A 21526-nucleotide genomic window follows, 5' to 3' on the forward strand; every position below is an offset into this window, starting at 1 on the left:
CTCTCGGTCCGTCTCGCCCGTTTCCGCGCGCGGATCGCGCGCGCGCGCACCGCCGCCGTCCTCGTCGCTCCCGCGCAAGAGACGGCCGCGTTTCTGTCGAACGCGCCGCAGACTTGGCTCGCCCCCCAGTCGCCCCTCTGGCCCCGACCCGACCGCGGTTGTGCCTCGTCGAGCCCCTCCACTCGATCAGCATCCCCCATCCGTCCCTGCACACCCGTCACCCTTTCTCTGTCCCACGTCGTCGCCCCGTCCCTCTCCTCCCGTCTCTCTCACTCTCTCCTCGCTCTCTCGCTCTTTCCCGCCGATATCCCGCACGATACCCCGCCGCCACGGCTTGGTCAGGTACATTTGGTCTCTCTCTGGCACGGCGCCGCGCGCAAGTCGTCGGGCTCACTCGCTCTCTGTCCTTCGTCGGGCACGCATCCCCCGCGAGCCGCTTCCTCGAGCGCGCGCTGAATCCGTCCTTGTTCCCGTCGGCGAATTTCGCGGCGTTCTCCTCTACCTCCGCCCGCTCCTACTCCGCCATCTCCTCCTCCTCCTCTTTCTCGTCGTCCTCCTCCTCCTCCTCTTCCTCCTCCGCCGCTTCCTCCTGCTCGCCGCGTCCTCCTCATCTCCTCGCTCCTCCGAATGCCGTGCGTCCTCAGCACGGAGCGCCGAATGCCATTTCACTTTCGTTGGGCTTCGCCGCGTAGGAGATCGGGCCCTGCCAGGAATTATCCTCTCGTTCTGCGCGCTCGTAACCTCCCCGTACGCACGTATTTCGGCCGGCTTTCTCGCGGCTGCGTCGTCGTTCGCAACGACGACAATCACGGCGACGACTACGACAGCGACGACGACGACGACGACGGCGACGACGACGGCGACGGCGACTACGGCGAGGGCGATCACGTCGGCGACCACGGCGACGATCACCGCGATACGTTTTCTCGCAGTGACTTCCCGGCGACTTCTGCCTCCACCTCCGCGTCGTCCTCCCTCTCGCCCGTCGTCGCCGCCGTCTCCTCTTCTTCTTCTTCTTCCTCCGCCGCTCTTCCTTTTCCTCGTCCTCTGTCTGCTTCCCGGCCGTCACTTCCTCCACCTCCACCTCCTCCTCCTCCTACTACTACTACCGCCGCTACTACTACTCCTCTTCTTCTTCTTCTTCCGCCACCTCCTCCGCCTCCTCCTCTTCTTCTGTCTCGACGAGGGACCGTTCGCCCACGGAGCGCCGCAGCCAGGTGAGTGATAAACGATATAACTTCCTTCGCGCCCGGATACGGTGGTACGAAGCAGCGTCGTCGTCTCTCGCGAGAAGCAGCGCGTCGCGTCGCGATATCGCTTCGCGGCCGCGCTGCAGGGCGATGGGCATTGCTCCCTCGGTGGATCGTCGTCGAGAGAGGAAGAGGGCGACGGCGGGTGGTGGAGAACAAGGGAGAAAGAAAGAGAGAAAGAGAGAGAGCGAGCGAACTTTATGCGGGCACAGGGGTTCCGTCACGCCGTGCCGTGCCGAATCTCCGAGCGATCATAGTCCGCGCGTCACGCTAAACGGACCCGCCGCCGCGCCGTTTCGAGATATTTTTGTGCCGCGAACAACGCTCGCGCGTTGCAGAAGTATGCGCCGCCGGTCGTCGCGGCCGTCGGCCTCCCCAACACCGCACCAACACCGTCTCGGCGCGATCCGGATTTGTTTCGCTCGTGGAACGTTCTCGTCGCCCCGCTCGAGAGCTGTTGCACTTCACCGCCTCCTCCGAATCCCGCCGTGAATTCGAACGTTTGTAACGTCGACGATCCCTTTCGTGAAAAAAAATCATGAAGTCTACTCGGGAATTCGGTAAATGCATTGATACGCCTTGGTGCACGCTGAAGGTCACGTACAATGCAAAAGTACGCGCGTACATGCAAACGGGTTCGCCAACACACAAGTCGTTACATTATTCAGCGGAATTTATGTAGAGCATTTTGATGGCCAAGACTTGCGTTACGCGCTTGTTTATGCACTTTGGTAAGTTCGTGTGGTATTTAGTGTGTGCATCTCAAACAAAGTTTAATAAGTTATCGCAATTTTGGCGAGCGCCTCCGCTCTGATTTTAGATTAATGTCGTTTCAAAGTGAAATGGTTGAACTAATCTTCGCGGTAATTTTATGAAACTGTTATAATTACGAATATGTTCGTGCGTTGGAAATTCAATACTTTTTCAAAAGAAGTGAATCGTGTAAGTGCAGAGAACAAAATTTTGTTCCTTCCAATTCGTTTTAAATAAATTTTATGCCAGCAGAGAGAAACGATATTTATCTCGCGATACTGTGCGCGATTTAATCGTAAAATATAGTCAAAAACATGAGGCGAGAGAGAGAGCTTAGCGCGGGTGGAAAAAAATTCAGTAAATTTAACTTTGATAAGGAAATGCGCGACGCGAGCCTGCATGGCGAATGGTACATCCAAAGATACGAATCCACTCATGTGAGTGTCTCTCACGATGGTTTTTCCTCGAACGACTCGCGAATGTGTTTACACTGAGACCAAAACGAATACGTTTACCGTGACCAACACTGACAAAACCGCATACGGCTGCACACTATCGTCGGACTACGATTGACAACGCGCGGATTTTTAGTCGCGAGTAGACGCGTAGCTGTCGGACCGGTTTCACCGACGTCGGCTAAACGCTAACCATCGTTGCTTGATTCAATCCTCCTTCTTTGTCTACATCCGCGGCCGATGTGCAACGATCTGCAAGGAGACGCGGCATGAATCATTCCGCAGTTAAAATTGATATTCACGGAAATCCGTCGGCGGCCAGAATTGGTTGCGTTATTTTGGACATTCTACATAATGAAACAGGTGTATTTATTCGTCTTTTTAGGAGATAAGCAGAGAATGTGAAATAAGCAGAGAAGACGGGGAGGGAAATTTTTGTGTCGACGAATTCAAAGATTGGGAATCAGTCGTAGATCCGTCGGCGTTTATGATCAATAAGAAAAGGGCAAAGAAAAAGGGAACGAAATAACTACATAATCCGATAACTCCAATTAATTTGAAGTTCTCCGCTCCGACAGCAATTTGTATCTTTCGCGAATTGATGAATTTAGTGGGTTTTCGCATGCTTCGATAAATTTTCGATACTCCGAGATTGAAACAATATTACGGAAAATTTGATAACGTCCGGCATATTGACAATATTACGGAACGTTGGATGACAAATGTTGAAGAGCCGTCGATATGAGAATTATTGTAAAGACGATAAACAGAACGCTTTTCATATGCGGCAATAAATTTTGCAACTATCGCAAACTGTGTGGCAATATATATTCACAGTTTATGAGATAAAGCACAAGAATGCAAGGAATATTTCTCGATTAAGTAAAACGTGACGGGGTAATGGCTTTGTCGAAAATCTCTATAGTAGTTTCTATGCATGTCCTTTGATTGATACTTTTACCGAATTAATTAATTGAAGGTACTTTTTCCGCGCCGACATTTTTTTATGATAAATTTTTTAAAGTTACTGAACTAAACGAACTAACGACGTAACGCCGTGGTTTATCGCGAGACATTCGATAACGTTACGGTTTTTCTTCTTAGGTATTATGACGGGTGTATTGTTTCGTGGAATAGCATCGTTGCATAAAACGATATGCGAAGCAGCAACGACGACACGTGTTGTCGATGCATCTTAAGCTGCGTACACACCGTGTTGCTCATTAACTTTGCGAGTAAATTAATTAAATTCAACTGTTTCGCGATTATCTTAACTCTTTATATCAACAGTCGACTCCGAATTTAGGCATCAAGATTTATTCTTATTTGTCGGAATTGCAATCGGCTCATATTATTCTTCCTCTTCTTCTTGTAGTACGCTCAGTGTAGCGTGTAGGCGTCCACGTGTTTATTGTATAATGCGAAGCGTGCCTTCTCTGCATATCTAAATAAAGTGGCAACGTCTGAGATGTTGCACCAGTTCCTATAATATTGCGGAGCCATGAATGCTAAGGGATTTAATTTTAAGAGACCATGGGTTTCAACTCCATATAACAATAATGGCCATAACATTTGACCACTCGCAGTTTGAGATCCAAGGGTACCTCTCGACGCAGGAGATATTTATTGAATTTGGCAAAAGTATTTCTGGTCATTGCTACTCTTACTTTGACTTCTTCATCACTGTCCCACTTGTTAAGTGTAGAACCTAGATATCTGAATTTATTTACTCTTTCAATTAGTTGATTACCTATAAAGAGGTTGGCATTTTCATGTGATTGTCGGCTTATTATCATCAACTTGATTTTACTTACATTGATATTGACAATGAGACCGTATTCTTTCCCTACTGTGTTAATGGTATTCAGGGTTGTTTGTAGCTTCTGAATATTCCCCGCCAATATCGCTGTATCATCTGCTATATCCTCAATATTCTAATGGTCAAAATTTCTTGCCTTAGGAACCAGTGATATTATTTTTTTATTTTGAGAAGCTTAAGAATTTTTGCAAATGTTTTAATGTAAAATATAATTTTTTATGTATTTTTTATTACGCTCTTTTTTTATATAATTATACGATGTAAGATTTGGAACTGTTACGCTAAATTTACTATTAAATTAGTTAGCCATTGTATTAAAAATGATATACTATTTTTTAGAAATAATATTAATGATAAATATAACTTCGAAAAGATTATAAATATTTTGTAACGTGATAAACATTGATTTACGATACAACGTAATCGACAAGTGAAATGAAAACCGTAATATTACCAACGCTTATCGCTTAGCGTTTTCTTGACGTATAAGAGAGCATAGCGCTTTTTCTCGGTCTGACAGTACAGTCATGCGGGCGATCGATGCCGAAGATGCGTGACGGGAAACGGCGTCTTGTTTGCACGCGCGATCTACAACGTTTTGAGCATTTGACTTGAGCGTCCCGTGAGAAGGCGCGCTCGTAAAAAGGATCCGGAGATCGTTCCTCTTTTCGCGGAGACACGAGTCGGCGGATGACTCGCTCTTACGAGAGGCCTTTAAACTGTCTACGAAGCCAGGCCGTTCTCCCATTATCCCGACTTCTCTGCTCCACGTTCGTAAATATCCGATTGCGCCTACATTGATCGTAACGCGGATCGCGCGACTCTGGTGGAATCTTTCCTTGTATCTGAATCGAGGAAGCTAAGGGATAATCCCGTAATCAAAATTCAAAATGATATTAAACATGAAATTCCATGATTAAAATTGCATGGATTATACACATGGATTAACAATTTCCGTGAAAGGAATTGTAACGCTATTGTTGGTGGAACAGATTTAGTGTAGTAATATAACAAATTTGTAGAAGTCAAGATCAGAAAAATTTATTTTTCCAGATAGAAGTACATTTACTTTCCTTTTACGATCTTTTTATCGTCGATATATCGTCCATATTTAGCACTTAAGAATTTTTGTAGAAATATTTCCGTGAATTAAGGAGAGTAAAAAAGAAGTAATTATAGCATTATGTGATATTTTCGGGAAAATATATAATTTAATAAAATTATATATAAATAAATAAACATTTTAATATTAATATTCCTAGATACAGTGTATGCCAACGCGTGTAAAAAAGTGCATAAAAAATCTTGAGATACTCAGCTGATATCGAGGGCATTACATCGACGCGGAGAAACTCGATATCGAGAGCAAGATATCAATACTTTAGTATCTAAGTATTATTTTAGTACGTCGTATTTTACATCTCCATTTTACGCACCACCACATGAGGTATCTCAAAATATCCGATATCTTTCTGGTGTCAGTGATAAAATATGACAAGAAGATATAAGATAATAAAACGTCAGTGTATCTTTGCTATTCATTATTTCACTTTGCTAGCTAAGCATCGCGTTGCTAGATATTATACATCATGTCAGAAATTTCAATATACCGATCGCCAGCATCGACGGCGTTAGTAAAAAAAATGAAACACATTGTTATCGATGGATAACAAAATATTGATGCCTCGATGCCGTTCGAATATCCCGTACGAACCCCCTCGGATGCACCGTCGCGAAAGACTGCGAAGAGACACCTGCTAGTCGTTCTTACGTTTACTCGAGGGCGAGCACGTGGTGCGGCCAGGGTCGCGCTCCCATTCAGAAAGGAGGTTATGCAGCAACGTGGAGAAGAGAGAGAAAGAGAGACATACAGACAGAGAGAGAGGGAGAGAGAATGTTATACTCGTGACGCCCGTTACATTATCAATTCCGTTATGGCGTCGTATTCGTAATAGTGGAGACGACCCTACGACCGTCTTCGGGAGAGAGAGAATCCCCCTCGCACCTCCTCCTCTCGCCGACCGTGCTTTTACCTCGTGTCTCTTTTTCCTTCCTTCTCTCTCTCTCTCTCTCTTTCTCTATCTCTCTTTGTCTGCCACATTCGTTCTACCCCCGTTTTTCTCTTTCTCTCTCTTCTCTTCTTTTTCTTCTTTTCTTTCTTCTTTCTATATAAAGCACCTTACTTTCCCTCAGTACGTTTTCTTGGCGAGCAACCCCCTCCGCCCGATATGCCCTTCTACCCTTTCCTTTTACCGCGTCCTTCTTCCCATTTCGTGAAACCTTTCCACGAAGGTCGAGCTTTTTTTGCGGATTTGCACCTGTTGGACCTCGCCCGCGCGCGCTTCAATCGCTCCCTTATTTCTTCTCTCGTGCAGCAAAGCCGCTCGTTTCACTCGCCGCGGACGCGGCGAGGGAGAGAGAGTCTTTCGGATTCGGCCGATGGATTTCTTGCGCTTTACAAACTCGCGCGAACTCTTTTCACGTGTCTCCTTCGACTCTCCGACAACCCCGGTGAATTATTTATCGACGCGAGAACGAATGTGCGAGCAGATCGGTTTGATCGACAAGGAAATTTATTGAGGCAAAGACACGCGCTGGCGCGAACGCGACTCCTCGAACGAGAAAACGATCTCGACGGCTTTTAGCCGGGAGAGATACGCTGCCAATTTTAAGAAACATTTAATGTTCCCAAGAAAGTTTGCCGATAATCCTTACTTACAATTTGTACGGAAGTCTCGCAACTTTACGTTTGTTTCGCATGCGAAACTCACACCGCTGTAATCTTACAGAATTAGATGTCCTTTATTTGAAGATACGAGCAGAGGTACTTTTTACGTTTGCAGTCTTATGTAAGTAGACGCTCTCGAAGTTATTTTTTTTCGGAAGAAACCACGCGGTAAAACTTGACTTTACAATTCGCAGTATGATAATGCAAGTTGTATAGTAACTTTAAAAACTCGAATTGCACCGCAAACAAATGAAAGCTTCTTCTCGAGACAATTTAAGCTGACGATCGGTTCTCTTCTAAAGACAGCCGTCTAGCGTAACTTCGCCGGATCGCGCTGGACATTTTGACGACATTGTTTACCTCGTGCGGGTGTCTACGAATTCAAAAATTCGCGGATCGATCGCGATCGACGCGGCCCGAAGGAAAAAACACAGGCGAGCCGAAACCCGGAAGCGGTGCTAGCGAAGGGAGAAGGGAAGGGGGAAACGGAAGGGAGAGGGATCGAGCTTTTTTTTTGCCACCGTCTCGCGTCAATTAGTCCGGGATAATTGGTCGGCCGATGCCCTTGAACCCTAAGTATTGATTGGTGAGGTTGGATTCTACCGGTGTGGCGGTGTCCCTCTTGCCTCCGAACCGATGGCACCACCCCTATGCATCCACCTCCGAACCGACCGACCAACCAACCAACCACCCGCCCCGTCGCCACCGCCGTCGCCGCGCCGCCACTGCCGCCGCCGCCACCGCCGCCGCCACCGCCGCCGCCGCCGCCGCCGCCGCCTAACCCCCGCATCGAACCCCCTTTCACTCGCCCCGCGCGCGCAACCCTTCGTCCGTGGTTCTCCAAGTGCCGTCGCCGTTAAAGCACCGCGTGTCGGCAAAGGTTTTTCTGCCCTTTATTTATTTAATTGAACTACGAAACGCCATTTCCCACGAACGCAATCCGAAACCTACACGCCGCTCCCCCCCCCCCGTCCCTCACTCTCTATCGCGCTCTTTCTCCCTCTCATCCCCTTCCCGCATCCTTCGCTGTCGAACTCGAGCAGCGACAACGCGAGCGAAATTCCACCGAGGGAATTCCACCGAGAATCGAACGTCATTTCGTTCGGATACACGGAGATGCGGCTCATTGCACGGTAATTTCATTGCAACGGACGAGACCCCTCGTTGTACGTTCGTGGCCCCCGCCGAATTTGATTTATCGTGTAACGTGCCTGTCTCGCGAGGACATCGATCGCTCTTTGTGCGTTTACGGTTGCGGAACATCTACCAGTTTTCCTATATAATTGAGCACATTATTAATCCTTGTGTAAACAATTTTTTTTAAAGAAACTTGATCACAATTGAATATACATCATAATATAAAATAAGATTAAGTAAAGTTGATCGTAAAATTTGCAACTGCTTATCACCTTTATTTCCTAAATTTTAAGTTCCTACATAATTTTTAATTAATTTGGTGTATACATAATAATTCTTGAAGCTATTTTTTGTAAGTATTTATTTTAAAAAAGACGTATATTTGGTCAATTTATCAAGTTCGAATTTCGAGCAGCGGCTATCGAAATATTTTTAAATTTTTTACAAAAGTTACGGACGGAGAAGTGCAAACGTAGACGGCTTTTCTTTCTTCTTTTTCTTATCGCTATATCATCGTTATGCACTTCTTGTGCTTTAATTTCTCTGGTTATAAATTTTAATTACAAAGTTAAACCATTACGATAAGGAATGGGTGTTAAAATTTGAAGGCGACGGTGTCTAAACATTTAGTACGCAGCGCAAACGTTTACGCATTTCGACATTTCATCGATAAAATTTCCGTAATTGCGTTTACATTATATCGAACTACTCTATATACCGTAACAAGTGGAGATTGACACGTCAATTCGAAAATTCTTATTATTACAAATCCATTACAGTTGCGGCGTAAAATTGGATGCTTGACAATTTTGCCCCAATTGCGAATCGCTCGATACGATCCATTAACCAAGAGAGAACGAATGCTGTTAAAACAGACAATGTGTACCGAAATTATAACGCGTCATGCATTGTTATCGAGTGTCCTTCAATTACACACGGCGAGAGCGGTTGTAGCATTGGAAGAATAGTGACGGAGACCTTTTCTACAACCGACTTTGTCCAACAGGTTTATCGCTTTTCCCGAAAAGCTGGAAAACTCCGAGGTTATTGATAAATTACTGAAAATTTACGATGTAAAGATAAATAGCAATTAAGTTCGAATTTTGGTTCTCGATAATTTCTATGTAAATTAAAAATAAACTTATAAATTTACATTAACTGCATTATAGCGTCGGCGAATCCCGAGATATCGCTGGAAAGTATTAATGCTGCATTTGCATTAAAGTAGTTTACTTTTATTTGATTTTATTTAACATGCTAAATACGCGCGGCATTGAGATTAAATTTCCACTACGCTCTTTAATTTCCAAGAATGACGTTAAAAAGAATTCAAGGGTCCCAACCATTGCATGTTTATAAAATCAATTATTGCCGTATTTGACGCTAAAAATGCGCACATTCCAAGCCCGCAAACCGAGGCGTGATCCTCTTTGCCGAAAGTCGCACCGCTGTCATCGCCGTCGTCGTCCTCGTCCTCGTCGAGGGTGGCCGTTCGCTCGCTTCCTCATTCGTCTCGACGGAGACGCTCGATTATCGCATGCCCCGCGACCCGACCAGCGCCATCAAACTCCCGAGCCGCCGAGATCGAAGATCCGCGGACGTTTCGGGCGGCCGTGCACACGCCCGGCCGTAACGAGCCGGCGAACGAGCGAAGGCACGAGAGAGACAGGGTGAGAGAGAAAGGGACAGGGGTAGACGCGTGTGCGCGCGTGGAAACGCTTGGAAGTCATTGGTGTCGATGCCGTCGCGAACACCCAGAGAAACGAGAGCGAGAGAGAGAGGGTGTGTGTATGTGCATGTGCGTGTATCAGGGGTTGGGGATGGTCGATACGGCCCTGGGGCCGCGACAGCCGCGTTGGAGGCCTCCCCATTCTTCCTGCAGGCGTTTTTGCCTCCGCCACGTTTCAGCCCTCTCCGCAACCCCCTTCCCTGCTCGCACGATCCTCCTCCTTCCTCTCAGTTCCCTCTTATTCTCCGTTTGCATCTCTCTCTTTTTCTCTGCGAATTTTTCTTCCTCTTCCTCTCTCTCCCTCTCTCTCCCTCTCTCTCCCTCTCTCGTTTTCCATCTCACTCTTCTCTCTTCGTTTCTCTTCCTTTTCTCTCTCTCTGTCTTTTATGCACTCTCTCTCTCTCTCTCCCCTCTCCTCTCCTCTTTCTCTGTTGTTCTCCTTGTCACTCTCTCAATCCATCCAGCCCGATCTGCCATCTCACCCTCCGGTTCTCCACCCACGCAACGTGTTCCAGCCGCCACTGCCACCCGCCCTCCCGCCACCCCGGTGCAACCTGCCTCTGTCCCCCGGTCCTCTTCCTCCTTCCATCCCCTCTGCCTCCCCGTTACTCCACTCCGCGGTGCCACTCTCACGCCGCCGGCAACCGCGCAGACCCCGCCTAATCGTGCCACCCCCCGGCTTGATTAAAGAACAGAGAGGCTCCGACGCGCGAGGGTCGCTGCCGTTAGGTCTTCTCTCTTTCACCCCCTCGTTTCCCCTTCACCATGTCACTCTCTCTCGTTTCTTGCCTCGTTCGCGTCATCGTTCCTCTTCCTCTCTTCGTCATCATTCGTAGGATGCTTCTCAGCAAGGTCCCTTATACAGGTCGGCCACGTGGACGTCCTAACGTCCCGAGAAGCCACGCGACTTGACGGTTACACCACGCGGAGGTGCAGCGTCCATCATCTTTCTTCTCCTCGTGACCTCACTTCCTCCTCGTTTCGCCGTTCATTCGTCTCTTAAACTTCCCTCCTCTTCTCCCTCTCACATCGGGATTTCAAGGTTACTTCACGAGGACGTACATCACGAACTTGTAACAAGCCTTTACCAGTTATTTACATGTCATATATATTTATTTAAAATATATACATTAAAAACTAATCTTTTATCTTTTGGTTCTATAATTAGAATCTTTATTTAAGAATTGTATTAAAAAATTGTCAGCCTATTAAAAGCCCTCCATTCATTCAAACTCATGTCAAGAAAGTCGTGTTTCTCGTAAATCTAAAAATTAATTATGAATTTTGGGAAACCCAAATACACACTTATTCATACATTAATATAATTTTTTTTTTAAATGTTTCTTTGCTATAATTTTAGTAACACCGAACTGATTGAATACATATATTTATTCAGTTTTAAAAATTGCCGGTTCTATAAACCTACGAAAATACTTGTCTCCCAATACTTGTTTCCCAAGTAGTTCGCACGCCTCGAGCTCGTAAAAGCTGACGGAGAACAAGCCGTCTCCTCGAGCAGTTTTCTGAGACGCGAATTTCGTCGTTTTGGGAAACCGGGGGGGAGTCGTGGACGTCCCGACGCGGATTGTTGTCGTTGCCACGCTCGCCGAAACTGGATCGCCGCGGCGCTGATTTTCAGAAGCGACATTCGGTGGGTGAACGGACGGTGCTCGACGTCGACGCCGCCGTCGCCGCCACCACCGCCGCCGCCGCTGCCGCCGCCTCCGCCACCACCGCCTCCGCCGCCGCCACCACCGCCGTCGACGCCCGTCGCCGAGATGAAATTGCACCGCCGCCGGGCGGAACGAGATGCCGGGACGACGAGCTCTCGCGCGAGAAATATGCAAATCCAATCGGACCGGACCCGCGCGGTCCTTCGTTCGTCTCTCGCAAAGCGGTTTACCGAAATGAGTATTTTTCTATTCCGCGTCCGCGCCTTGATTCTCGAAACGCACACGGCGTTTCCGCACACGGCCCGCCTCGATTATACGATCCCGTTAATTAACGAATTAATCGCTCGCTCGTGTGGCGAACGTGTGGCGATTCCTCCTAGCGGTAACTCGCAAACGTCAATCCCGGAGACTCGACTGATTATGACATACAAAAGCTTCAACACAATAAAAATAAATAAATAAATGCGTGTTAGATATTAATTAAAATACAAGTTAGGCAATGTATTTTAATTAATATTTTGAAGAAGAAGGGAAAGGAGGGGGAGAAACGTGTCTAATAACTTTGGAAATTGTATGTTTTTTCGAATCAAATGCGCGTGTTCTTCGTTAAGTGGATTCTTAAAAGCAGATCGCGTATAGATATAGCGTCGCTAGATCGCGTGCGCGGCGCGTTACATTTGAAGTTACAAGCCGGACTTCGGAGCGACTTAAGAGCGTTTTCCCTTTCTTCCGCAGTCGCTCTTGAAGACGGCCGACCAGCTAAAAATCAAGGGCCTGTGCGAGGTGCCGGAGAACAGGGACGGTCCGCAGCCCGTGAGTCTGAGCTCGCCGCCGAGGGAGTCCGGCACCCCGAGGTTGAACTACACGAAGCTGAAGAAGCACCATCAGCGGTACAAGAGACCCAGAATCGAGCGGCCCGCGTTCGAGCCGCGTCCTACCGATCCGAGACACTACGATCGTTACAAAGAGGAGGAGGCCAACGATTACAACCGTGATAACAAAGAGGTAAATTCTTGAGAGACACTTGTTCTCAGCTGCTATGTAGCGACGTTGCATTATCAAGACTCAATTCCAAGTGGTGTTTTTATGAGCATTGAAAGGAGTGTTTGGCATTTACAATTATTTACACCACGATAGTAGTTCTGAGATTTTTAACGTTTTTAAGTTAATTACGTAACCATATATTTATAATGTGATATATAGTTCGGGAATTTTTAAAGAAAATTTCCTTAAATAGATTACTTAATCATTTATTAGAGGTCAGTTTATTAACGTGACGTGATTCATCATCTAATATTAAATTCTCAATGGAAACTAATGAGAGAGATTAATAATAAAAATGTTATAATTATAAATTATGTTGATTATAAGAAATGCGTTGATAAGAGAGTTACTGCTTGTGTTAGCCTTCATTCGAATTTAATGGTAGCAAAGAATTAATTTTGTAACGCGTTGAAAAAGACGAAGTGAGGAAAACGTACAAACGTAAACGGCTGTCCCGTGTCGGCGGGCGGTTCGATCTCGTCAGGGTCGACGCTAAATTCGTACCGGATATTCCGCAGAACCATCGGGACTGGCAGGCTGAAGATGAAGAGTGCACGGAGACAGCAGCAGCAGCAGTAGCACTGGAAACTTGCCAGCGTAATAATAATAACAATAACAACAACAACGGTAACGGCACGAGTAACAACAGTAAGTAGATCAGCCGAGATTTTTGCCCCACACCTGGCTTTTTCATATCTATCGGACACCGTCCTTCTTTTTTCCTCGTCTGTGTCTCATGAAACGTGAATTTTGTAAATTAGTTTTTTTTTTCTTTTGATTAAATTTAAATTAAGTTTTAATTTCGCGCTACACTTTTAGACCTTTTTGTTTGTTGAATTTTTTTTAATAATATTTTTATAATATGTACATTGTATTTTACGTTCCAGTAAATAAATAACTCGTGACCAAATTTGAAAGAAGAAAAACGATAAGCACTTGCGTCGCAATTATTCCGGAAGCTTCCAGGTGTGGGGCGATTTACCGTTTTCAGAATCGATCCGGACGGACCCTTTTCACGTCGAATAAAAAGGTGACATGTTCTGTCACACAGGGCTAGGGCACTATGGCCACCATCCGGATCCCGGAGAGGTCGATTTGCCCCCCGAGACCCAACCCACCCCACCCAGCGCCACCCTGGTCGGCACCACCATCACCCATCTGAGGGATCCGGATCATCATACAGGTATTAAAAAAACTTTACGTTTCTTGAGTACCGTTTCTTACCTCGGGAATAGCGAGTCCTCGACAAGTCAATTGTACACGAGCGTAAAACGAAGTGAACCAATTGCTTCTAATCCCGTTCAAATTAATTTTTTTTTAATTAATCTTCAATGGAATGAAACTGGGGCGAAGCGAACTTGGTTGCGAAAAGATGTCGTGGGACGCTTCTTCGTTACGAGAAGAGTAATAAAGGAAGAAGGATATGCATATTTTAAGAACTATAAAGGACCCTTCTTTTTGAGCGCGCGCAAATGCAGTAAAAGTACAATTTCCTCGAGATGATAGCGGTTCAGTAAGCATATGTATAGAGCCTTCGAAAAATTTGGAAAAGAGCAAAAAGTTATATTGCAAAATTATTTTTATTTGTGTCAATTTTTCACTAGCAAGTTTATGACTTTTAAGCTAAAAATGTCTCTTCGCGAGCTCTCCCTCGTTGACTTTGCGCGATTTAGTACCTGCGTCACTTTCGCGAACTCTACACTTCGATGACCAAATATATCCAATTCCAATGGTATAGAGTTGATCATCGTGTCTTGTTTCGCCCATCGCTCGTGATAGAAGTTTCCCGTTTACTCGGTCCATTCAACGTCGCCGCCGTACGTTCCCATTCGTCCCTCGGACGTGAGGGTGCGGCGTGGGGTAAAACACTACCGGGCTGAAAGTGCAGCCGGTCATTAGGCGGACAGGGAATCAAAATAATTGGCCTAATCATGCTTAACTGGTCGCGATTAGATTTGCGTTGCTCAGTCTGTAGTAGTAGCAGCAGCAGCAGCAGCAGCAGCGGCCCACGCAACCTCATTTAGCGTCCTTCCTTCCGCGTCCAGTTTCGTCTTCGACAGCGCTCGCTTATCGATCCTCAGGTGCCCATCGAGGCTTACCGAGTAACTTCCGCGAGTACCCCCCTCGGCGAGAATATATACCGTCGCGAAAGTTATGTCGAGTTTCCCCGGTGTGAAGCGCCAACAGCACAGCAGCAGCAGCAGCAGCAGCAGCGTATCATACCCCGTTCCCGCGATCTGTTCGCAGAGATTCAGAATTGCGACAGCGTCAAGATCAAGTTCGAGACGCTGCACACGATGGACTCCTCGGACACGATCGACATAGACAGCCACATGTCCGATCGGGCGAGCGTGAGCTCGAAGAACGCCGCCGACAGCGATAACATGATGATGATAACGCCGGAGCTGCTGGGGCTGATGCCGTCGGGAAGTTCCGGCCAGTCGGATTCGGGGGAGAACAACTCGAGGGGGCAGTCCAGCTCGCATCATCATGGTTCGAAGTCGTGGACGCAGGAGGACATGGACGCGGCTTTAGAGGCGCTGAGGCATCACAACATGAGCCTGACAAAAGCTTCTGGTAAGAAAAAAAAATTCCTGCACACATACTCTGATCTTTACTCATTCCGAATATCTGTCACCAATGTGATTATTTAGAATCTAAGAAATTATCAGAAATTTGTTTTTCAGTTTGAAGGTTTATTCATTTTCTTCTTTTTTTTACATTACATAGAGCTATAATTTTTAATGAGTGGTCATTGAGTATCGATGCATTAGTCAATAATTTAATGTGTGTAATTATATGCTTGACTTGAGTAAAATTAAAACGTTAAATACGAAATAAATGTAATTTTTGTTTAAATGTAGCTTACAGCATTAACGATTCTGTATATGAAATAAATTAAATGTGCAAATTTATCGATGTTTCAGCAACATTCGGTATTCCCTCGACGACTCTGTGGCAACGGGCGCACCGACTGGGCATCGACACACCGAAGAAGGACGGCCCCACGAAATCGTGGAGCGACGAGAGCTTGAACAACGCTTTAGAAGCGCTGCGCACCGGCTCCATTTCGGCTAACAAGGCGTCCAAGGCGTACGGTATACCTTCCAGTACGTTGTACAAGATCGCCAGGAGGGAAGGCATCAGACTGGCCGCGCCGTTCAACGCGAGTCCGACTACGTGGACGCCCAGCGATCTGGACCGCGCTCTAGAAGCAATAAGATCTGGTCAGACGTCCGTGCAAAGAGCGTCGACAGAATTCGGTATACCTACGGGGACTCTTTACGGAAGATGCAAACGGGAAGGAATCGAGCTTAGCAGGAGCAATCCTACGCCGTGGAGCGAAGACGCTATGACTGAAGCTCTCGAGGCCGTCAGGTATCATATGTGGTTCTTTTTTTTTTACCGTTCGTCTCTCAATTGGCACTACAAATAGATCGATATACTTTAATGATTCAGTTTAAGGAAATTTAATAACTACTGTGGGGATTAAATTAATTTTATTTTGCAATATATCTTATAAAATGTTCGAAAAAGATTTTAATTCCTTTATAAAGTTTCCATTTTATTGAATATAATGGATGAATTTCTTTCTTTCTTTGGGCAAATTTTTAATGCAAAATAAATAATCACGTGACTCCCCTTGTTGTTGCAGATTAGGGCACATGAGCATAAATCAAGCCGCGATCCACTTCAATCTGCCGTATTCGTCACTGTACGGGCGCTTCAAGAGAGGCAAATACGAGGAGCCCGTCGTCGGCGACATCTCGCAGGACGGCACCAGTCCGCATTTCCATCAGAGCCCCAATCAGAATCACTCGTCCGCCCTTCCAGATCAAATGCCTTACCCGGGCAGTTGAAACTTACCTCTTTACTAGAGTATTAAGTTAGCTTAAGCTCCGAACTTTTCGATTCGCGGCAGCTCCTCGAGCAACTCTTTAAGCAAACAAACAAACGCGCGGGCGGCATTCTAAGAGAGATTAGAAGGATACCGATCGGAGAGGGAAAATGTCACTTACGAAACCTACGCATCTACGGTACAGCGAAGGGACGAAGAATTTACCCGCAGTATTAAAAGTGGATCGCCGTAAGCAAGCATTATGTACATTGTATGATTTTTATCGTCGGAACAAGAAACGTAGATTATACTAATTTATAAGAAGTTATTTATAAAAAGAGCACACTGTACAGAGACCGAGGGAAGGGGGGAGGAGGGGAAGTGCCCCAAACGAAAACTACTTTTAGCACGTAAGTCACCTACGAAGCGTTAGACGAGGATAGATATTACGAACAACGGACGACAGTATCTTGTTAAGCGAAATCATACAAGAAAGGTAATGATGCCGATCAATCGATTGCAAGAGGTTGTAGAGGTTGATTTCCTGAAGGTATCTTCAAAGAAGGTATCTTCTGCTCTTACGCCGTCACCAAACAATACATTAGAATTCACACAGTGAATTCTCGAAATAAGGCGTGTCTCTTGTACGATAATTTCGCGTAACAAGAATACATTCGTGAGCATGTGTCGATGGGGGTGCGAGCGTATATGTACTTTAGTGCTATCCACAAAATTTGAATACGTAATGAGGGAAGACGACTATTTGTTGTAATACACGAATGGTCGAAACGAAATGATATAAAGGACAAAATTTATTTAAAGGAGTTGCGGACGATTTCATTTTTTTTGACGAATAATTCCGCGCGTTTTATTTCGCGCGAAATTAGCGAATGTGCATTTTTATTTATTTACGTTGCGGGTACAATTGATTAAAGTTAAGTCGGTACTTTGAAAATTAAAGCAACTCCTCGTGTTCGTTTGCATGACATTTGGCCGTTCTAGTTCGATGGTATCGGCGACATGAAGGGTTTCACGAGGATAACTTATGCGCTAATTTAAAACGTATTCCACATAATGGACTGATAATAATTAGGGTCTTTATTAATTTTTGTGTTATCGACTCTTCCGTTTCATTCGTTCTATTAACGAAAGAGGGATAAAAAAAAAGAGAGATGAGTTTTTTCCACGAGAAGGATAAGATGGTAAATATTTACGGAATAGATAGAGGTACGGCTTTTAAAACAGAGTTTCTTAGGAAAATTTAAGATTCCCTCTCAGCTCAACTGCCACTCGTATAAATATGTTACACACATTAATTTATCATGCTCACATCAAGTATATTACATAAAAATATACATATAGATATATGCTACTTATAAAAAAAATATATATATATGTACAGTTTATATATATTTTAAATTAAAAAGTAATGCAATCAAAGAAGCGTTTGATTTGTATGAATCTCTTAAATCTCTCTCTTATTTCTTTTTCTATATGATAAGCAAATTAGCTCTTTATGACTCCTGAAAATTTTATACGGCAGCTGTGAGAATGAAAATAACACAGTTTACTGTTGAAGATAACATGTTTATTATGAAATAATCTTACACAATTTTAAGTATTGAATATATATATCTCAAAGTAAATGCGTTTTACATGTAATATTTTAATAAGAAAATATGTGCTCTTTTTATATATTTGTATAGAATATTTTTACGGAGAATTTCAAACTTAGATTTATCGGCAAAGTATTTTCGTATTATCATCAATTTCTACCTGTTTCATAATTAAGTTCGTTTCTGAAGCGTTTTTTTTTCTTTTTAAACGATTGCTAAACAGACGCTTCCAACGTATACCTTCTGGGTAAGACCACCGCGCAATGCACTTGTCCTTGAGCTGGGTTGAAAATCCAGGACGGTTAGGCAGTAGGTAAGCGGCATTTCTAACGAATACAGGATCCTCAAAGTATCCGTGCTGTTGGCTAGTGTACTCTATCATATTCGTGGACTGACTCAAGCAAATAAAGTCCCACATTTGGAGATGTTGGATCATCTCGCCCAAGCCAATGCCGCCGGCATGGCCCCATACCGGTACTACAAATGCAAAGGAGAGATTTACGTTTCACTGAGCAAAAGTTTCTAGCTCTCCGGATTATTACCATAAGATATAAGAAATATAATTATACTGTCGGTGGCAAACTTACGATTATGCTTTTTCGCCATGAGGTACACAGCCAGGGCCTCGTTAACGCCGCCGAGTCTGCCCACGTTAACGTTCCAGAAATCGATTCCGCCAATTTTCAAGAATTGCTTGAACTGCACGCGGTTTGCGCACATTTCGCCGCAGCTCACTTGCATCGGATGCTTGATCTTCTTTAACGCGGCCAGAATCTCGGGGTACCCTACGACATCGTCAAGGGACGTCGGATCTTCGATGCAGGAGGGTCGAGTCGGCTCGAAGCCTATCATAGAGTACATCACGTCGTGCATGTCCCAGAATTCATTTGCGTCCAGCAGCATGTTATGTTTATTGCCGATCACGCTGCGCACCACTCTGCACCTCTTCTGACTCTCGGCGATGGTGCGGCCCACGGACATCTTGAAGTGCTTGAACTCGAGCTTCCGAAACTTCGCGCAGGCACTTCTGACTTGCTGGTCGCGGAAACTCCACCATCCGATGTCGGCCGTATACGCCGGATACCCGCTGCGTTGCAGCTCCGTCTCCTTCGCCTCTTTACGCGCCTGGCTTTCCCTGAGCATTTCTATCGCCTCCTCCTCGGTCACCACGTCTCTACTGCAACGTGTACATATTAAAAAATTTCGAACATTTAATACAAAATATTAATCGCGAATATATATTTTTCAAATGCAACGCGAGACACGCAAATGTAACGCGTGTGACAGCTTTTATATGGCTCACATGTATCTAAAGTCGATCGTGGAAACGAGCTGCTCGGGTTTCATGTCCGCAAGCAGCTTCCAGACGGGTTTATCCTCGATACGCGCCCACAGATCCCACAACGCGTTCACGATTGCTGCTGTAGCTAGGTGCACCACGCCGCACTCCGGCCCTAGCTAAAATAAATAACACCCTGGGTCGTTATATATTTTAATTATAATCGGTATGTAGTTACACGTCGCTCGTTTATATAAGTTGTTGTTGATTACCCATCGAAGTTCCACGTCAGTCGTTAACTCTCTCCAAAAGGCTGCAAAATTCGAATAGATCTCCGTGGTCGTTCGGTTCTCTGCGAGTCTGAACATGAGCTCGCACGTTTGCACCACTATATAAAATTTGTCTATCAATAATGGAATGGAGATAGAGGAGAGAAAATGTTGATTTTGTTAATTAATACGTACCTAACTCATTGCCTTTTCCCAGGGTGGCTGCAATGCCGTATCCTTTATATTTCGTGTCTGATGTGTGGATTATTACGTACGTGCAAGAATGATCGGGATTCGAATGCTGTCGGAAATTGATTATGTTAAATGTAATCCTGACGGTGGAATTCGAAGACAAATATACACGCGCAAATATTTTGATTAAGAAAATTAATATATTGCAATGCATATATATACCAACGAATCGCTTCCAACATGCCACATCGATGTTGGAAATCTTATATCGTGCACTTCGAAATTGACGATTTTCGCGTCTATCATATTTCTGTACCGCTCAGCAACACGAAACTTGCAAAACTGACAATATACGACTTTCTGACTAAATAAAGTCCTCGAGAAGTGTCCTCAATATCTCTCAAAATATGTACACATGTATGTATAAATATAGGTATATATAAACAGATTTTTTTTATATTATACGAAGATCGTATGACATAAATATAATGTGTTTACGTTTATAAGGCCTCGGGCAAGAAGTCCGTAATTTGCGTATTCGCGACTAAAGTCGATCTTATATAAACTGTCCAGATTTATAAAATATTCTTTAACTTTTTTGCGTATATATCTTAAATTTTGACAGCGTAATAATAATACGCAAAATATTCCAATTAATATAAGTAAATTTAATCCAAAAATAATTTTCATATACAGAATCTTGTCGCTATATTAACATTTTAATACATAATAATACATGATAATACATAACTCGATAGTTCATTATATAATTATTTTATTTATAATTCTGAATCATGAGTTTCCGACTAGCGAATTTCGGAATCGCTACGCGGCGACACGCCATTTTGTCGGGTTTCCTTCTCGTTTAATTTACTGACATTCTCGCGGTTGTATAGCATTATTTTATTAATTAGTACTTATATGTATATGTTAGTTTGATCGCTTGCAGACCGTGAATTTGATTTCGTAAGCGATACACTTGAATCATTCCTACGGAATAATCATATCTATCAAAGTATAATTCTTTTATATTAAATAGCTCTAAAATAATTCGGGCGGTTCATGATTATTCATTTCTTGTCCCCCTTTTGCAAATCGACGTTACACTATCTCGGGAGCGATGTACGCAGATCTTTTTTTTAATCGTCTCTATTACACGGAGCTTCCTGCTTTCCTAACCCTGGGATTCTAAACGTCAGATGTAAGTATGTTATACATACGTTCACGTTTACGCGATACGCGTTGTGCCTACACAAGAATATATTCACGATCGATATATTATATACATGTTTTTCCTCAAAAAATCATTATCAAAATATACATATCATAAAAATGATAAAATTTCTCGAAATCTTCGAAACATCATTAAAATTATCCTGAAAATCTAATATAAATTACTGAAGTGCCATATTTAAAAATATCGTACACATACACTAAAACATAACGCGCGTGCAGTTTACGCCATGTATCTTTGATACTTAATCATTCAAAAAATTTCCGTAAATAGGAATAGATCAGGATACTAAGACGGGAAGTTAAAGATGTATAAAGGGTATACTGCTCATTTTCTCCTATCTCTTTCAAAACGCATTTATTGATGCAAACGATAACAGAATTAAAAATACAGGCGTATGCGCGTCTTTCGAGACTACGATAGATCGCCAAGTTATCCGAGGATAGAGAGAAGCATAAAAGCGACCGTCCCAGCCTTTTACGTGAGATCGTCAGAAACCCCCCGTCCCCC

At 44.4% G+C, this 21526-nt stretch overlaps 2 protein-coding genes across 5 annotated transcripts in view; one reads left to right on the forward strand and one right to left on the reverse strand.

Moving 5' to 3' along the window:
- The window catches only part of LOC105449229 (protein bric-a-brac 2), a 54209-nt gene extending 36184 nt beyond the window's left edge, over positions 1 to 18025 (forward strand). For all 3 annotated transcript variants that reach the window (XM_011688258.1, XM_011688260.1, XM_011688257.1), the window contains exons 4-9: positions 12280 to 12549; positions 13107 to 13236; positions 13619 to 13771; positions 14836 to 15165; positions 15516 to 15966; positions 16244 to 18025. In XM_011688258.1, coding sequence (XP_011686560.1) covers positions 12280 to 12549; positions 13107 to 13236; positions 13619 to 13771; positions 14836 to 15165; positions 15516 to 15966; positions 16244 to 16448 — 1539 coding nt within the window. In that variant the 3' untranslated portion in view covers positions 16449 to 18025. The remainder of the gene's footprint in view (positions 1 to 12279; positions 12550 to 13106; positions 13237 to 13618; positions 13772 to 14835; positions 15166 to 15515; positions 15967 to 16243) is intronic.
- Positions 18026 to 18071: 46 nt separating this feature from the next.
- Positions 18072 to 20144, reverse strand: LOC105449235 (mitochondrial enolase superfamily member 1-like). Of its 2 annotated transcripts, XM_011688318.1 has the most exons (6): positions 20005 to 20144; positions 19786 to 19891; positions 19594 to 19709; positions 19346 to 19500; positions 18630 to 19219; positions 18072 to 18519 (listed from the first exon to the last, which is right to left on the reverse strand). In XM_011688318.1, exons 1-6 carry the CDS (start codon positions 20086 to 20088, stop codon positions 18164 to 18166), a joined length of 1407 nt encoding a protein of 468 aa, XP_011686620.1. In that variant the 5' UTR covers positions 20089 to 20144; the 3' UTR covers positions 18072 to 18163. The 2 variants fall into 2 exon arrangements, with proteins under 2 accessions (XP_011686620.1, XP_011686619.1); XM_011688317.1 differs by having other exon boundaries at positions 19786 to 20088.
- Positions 20145 to 21526: the final 1382 nt, after the last annotated feature.

This window comes from Wasmannia auropunctata, unplaced genomic scaffold (genome assembly GCF_000956235.1).
Source record: "Wasmannia auropunctata unplaced genomic scaffold, wasmannia.A_1.0 LD336076.1, whole genome shotgun sequence".
Taxonomy (NCBI): Eukaryota; Metazoa; Arthropoda; class Insecta; order Hymenoptera; family Formicidae; genus Wasmannia; species Wasmannia auropunctata.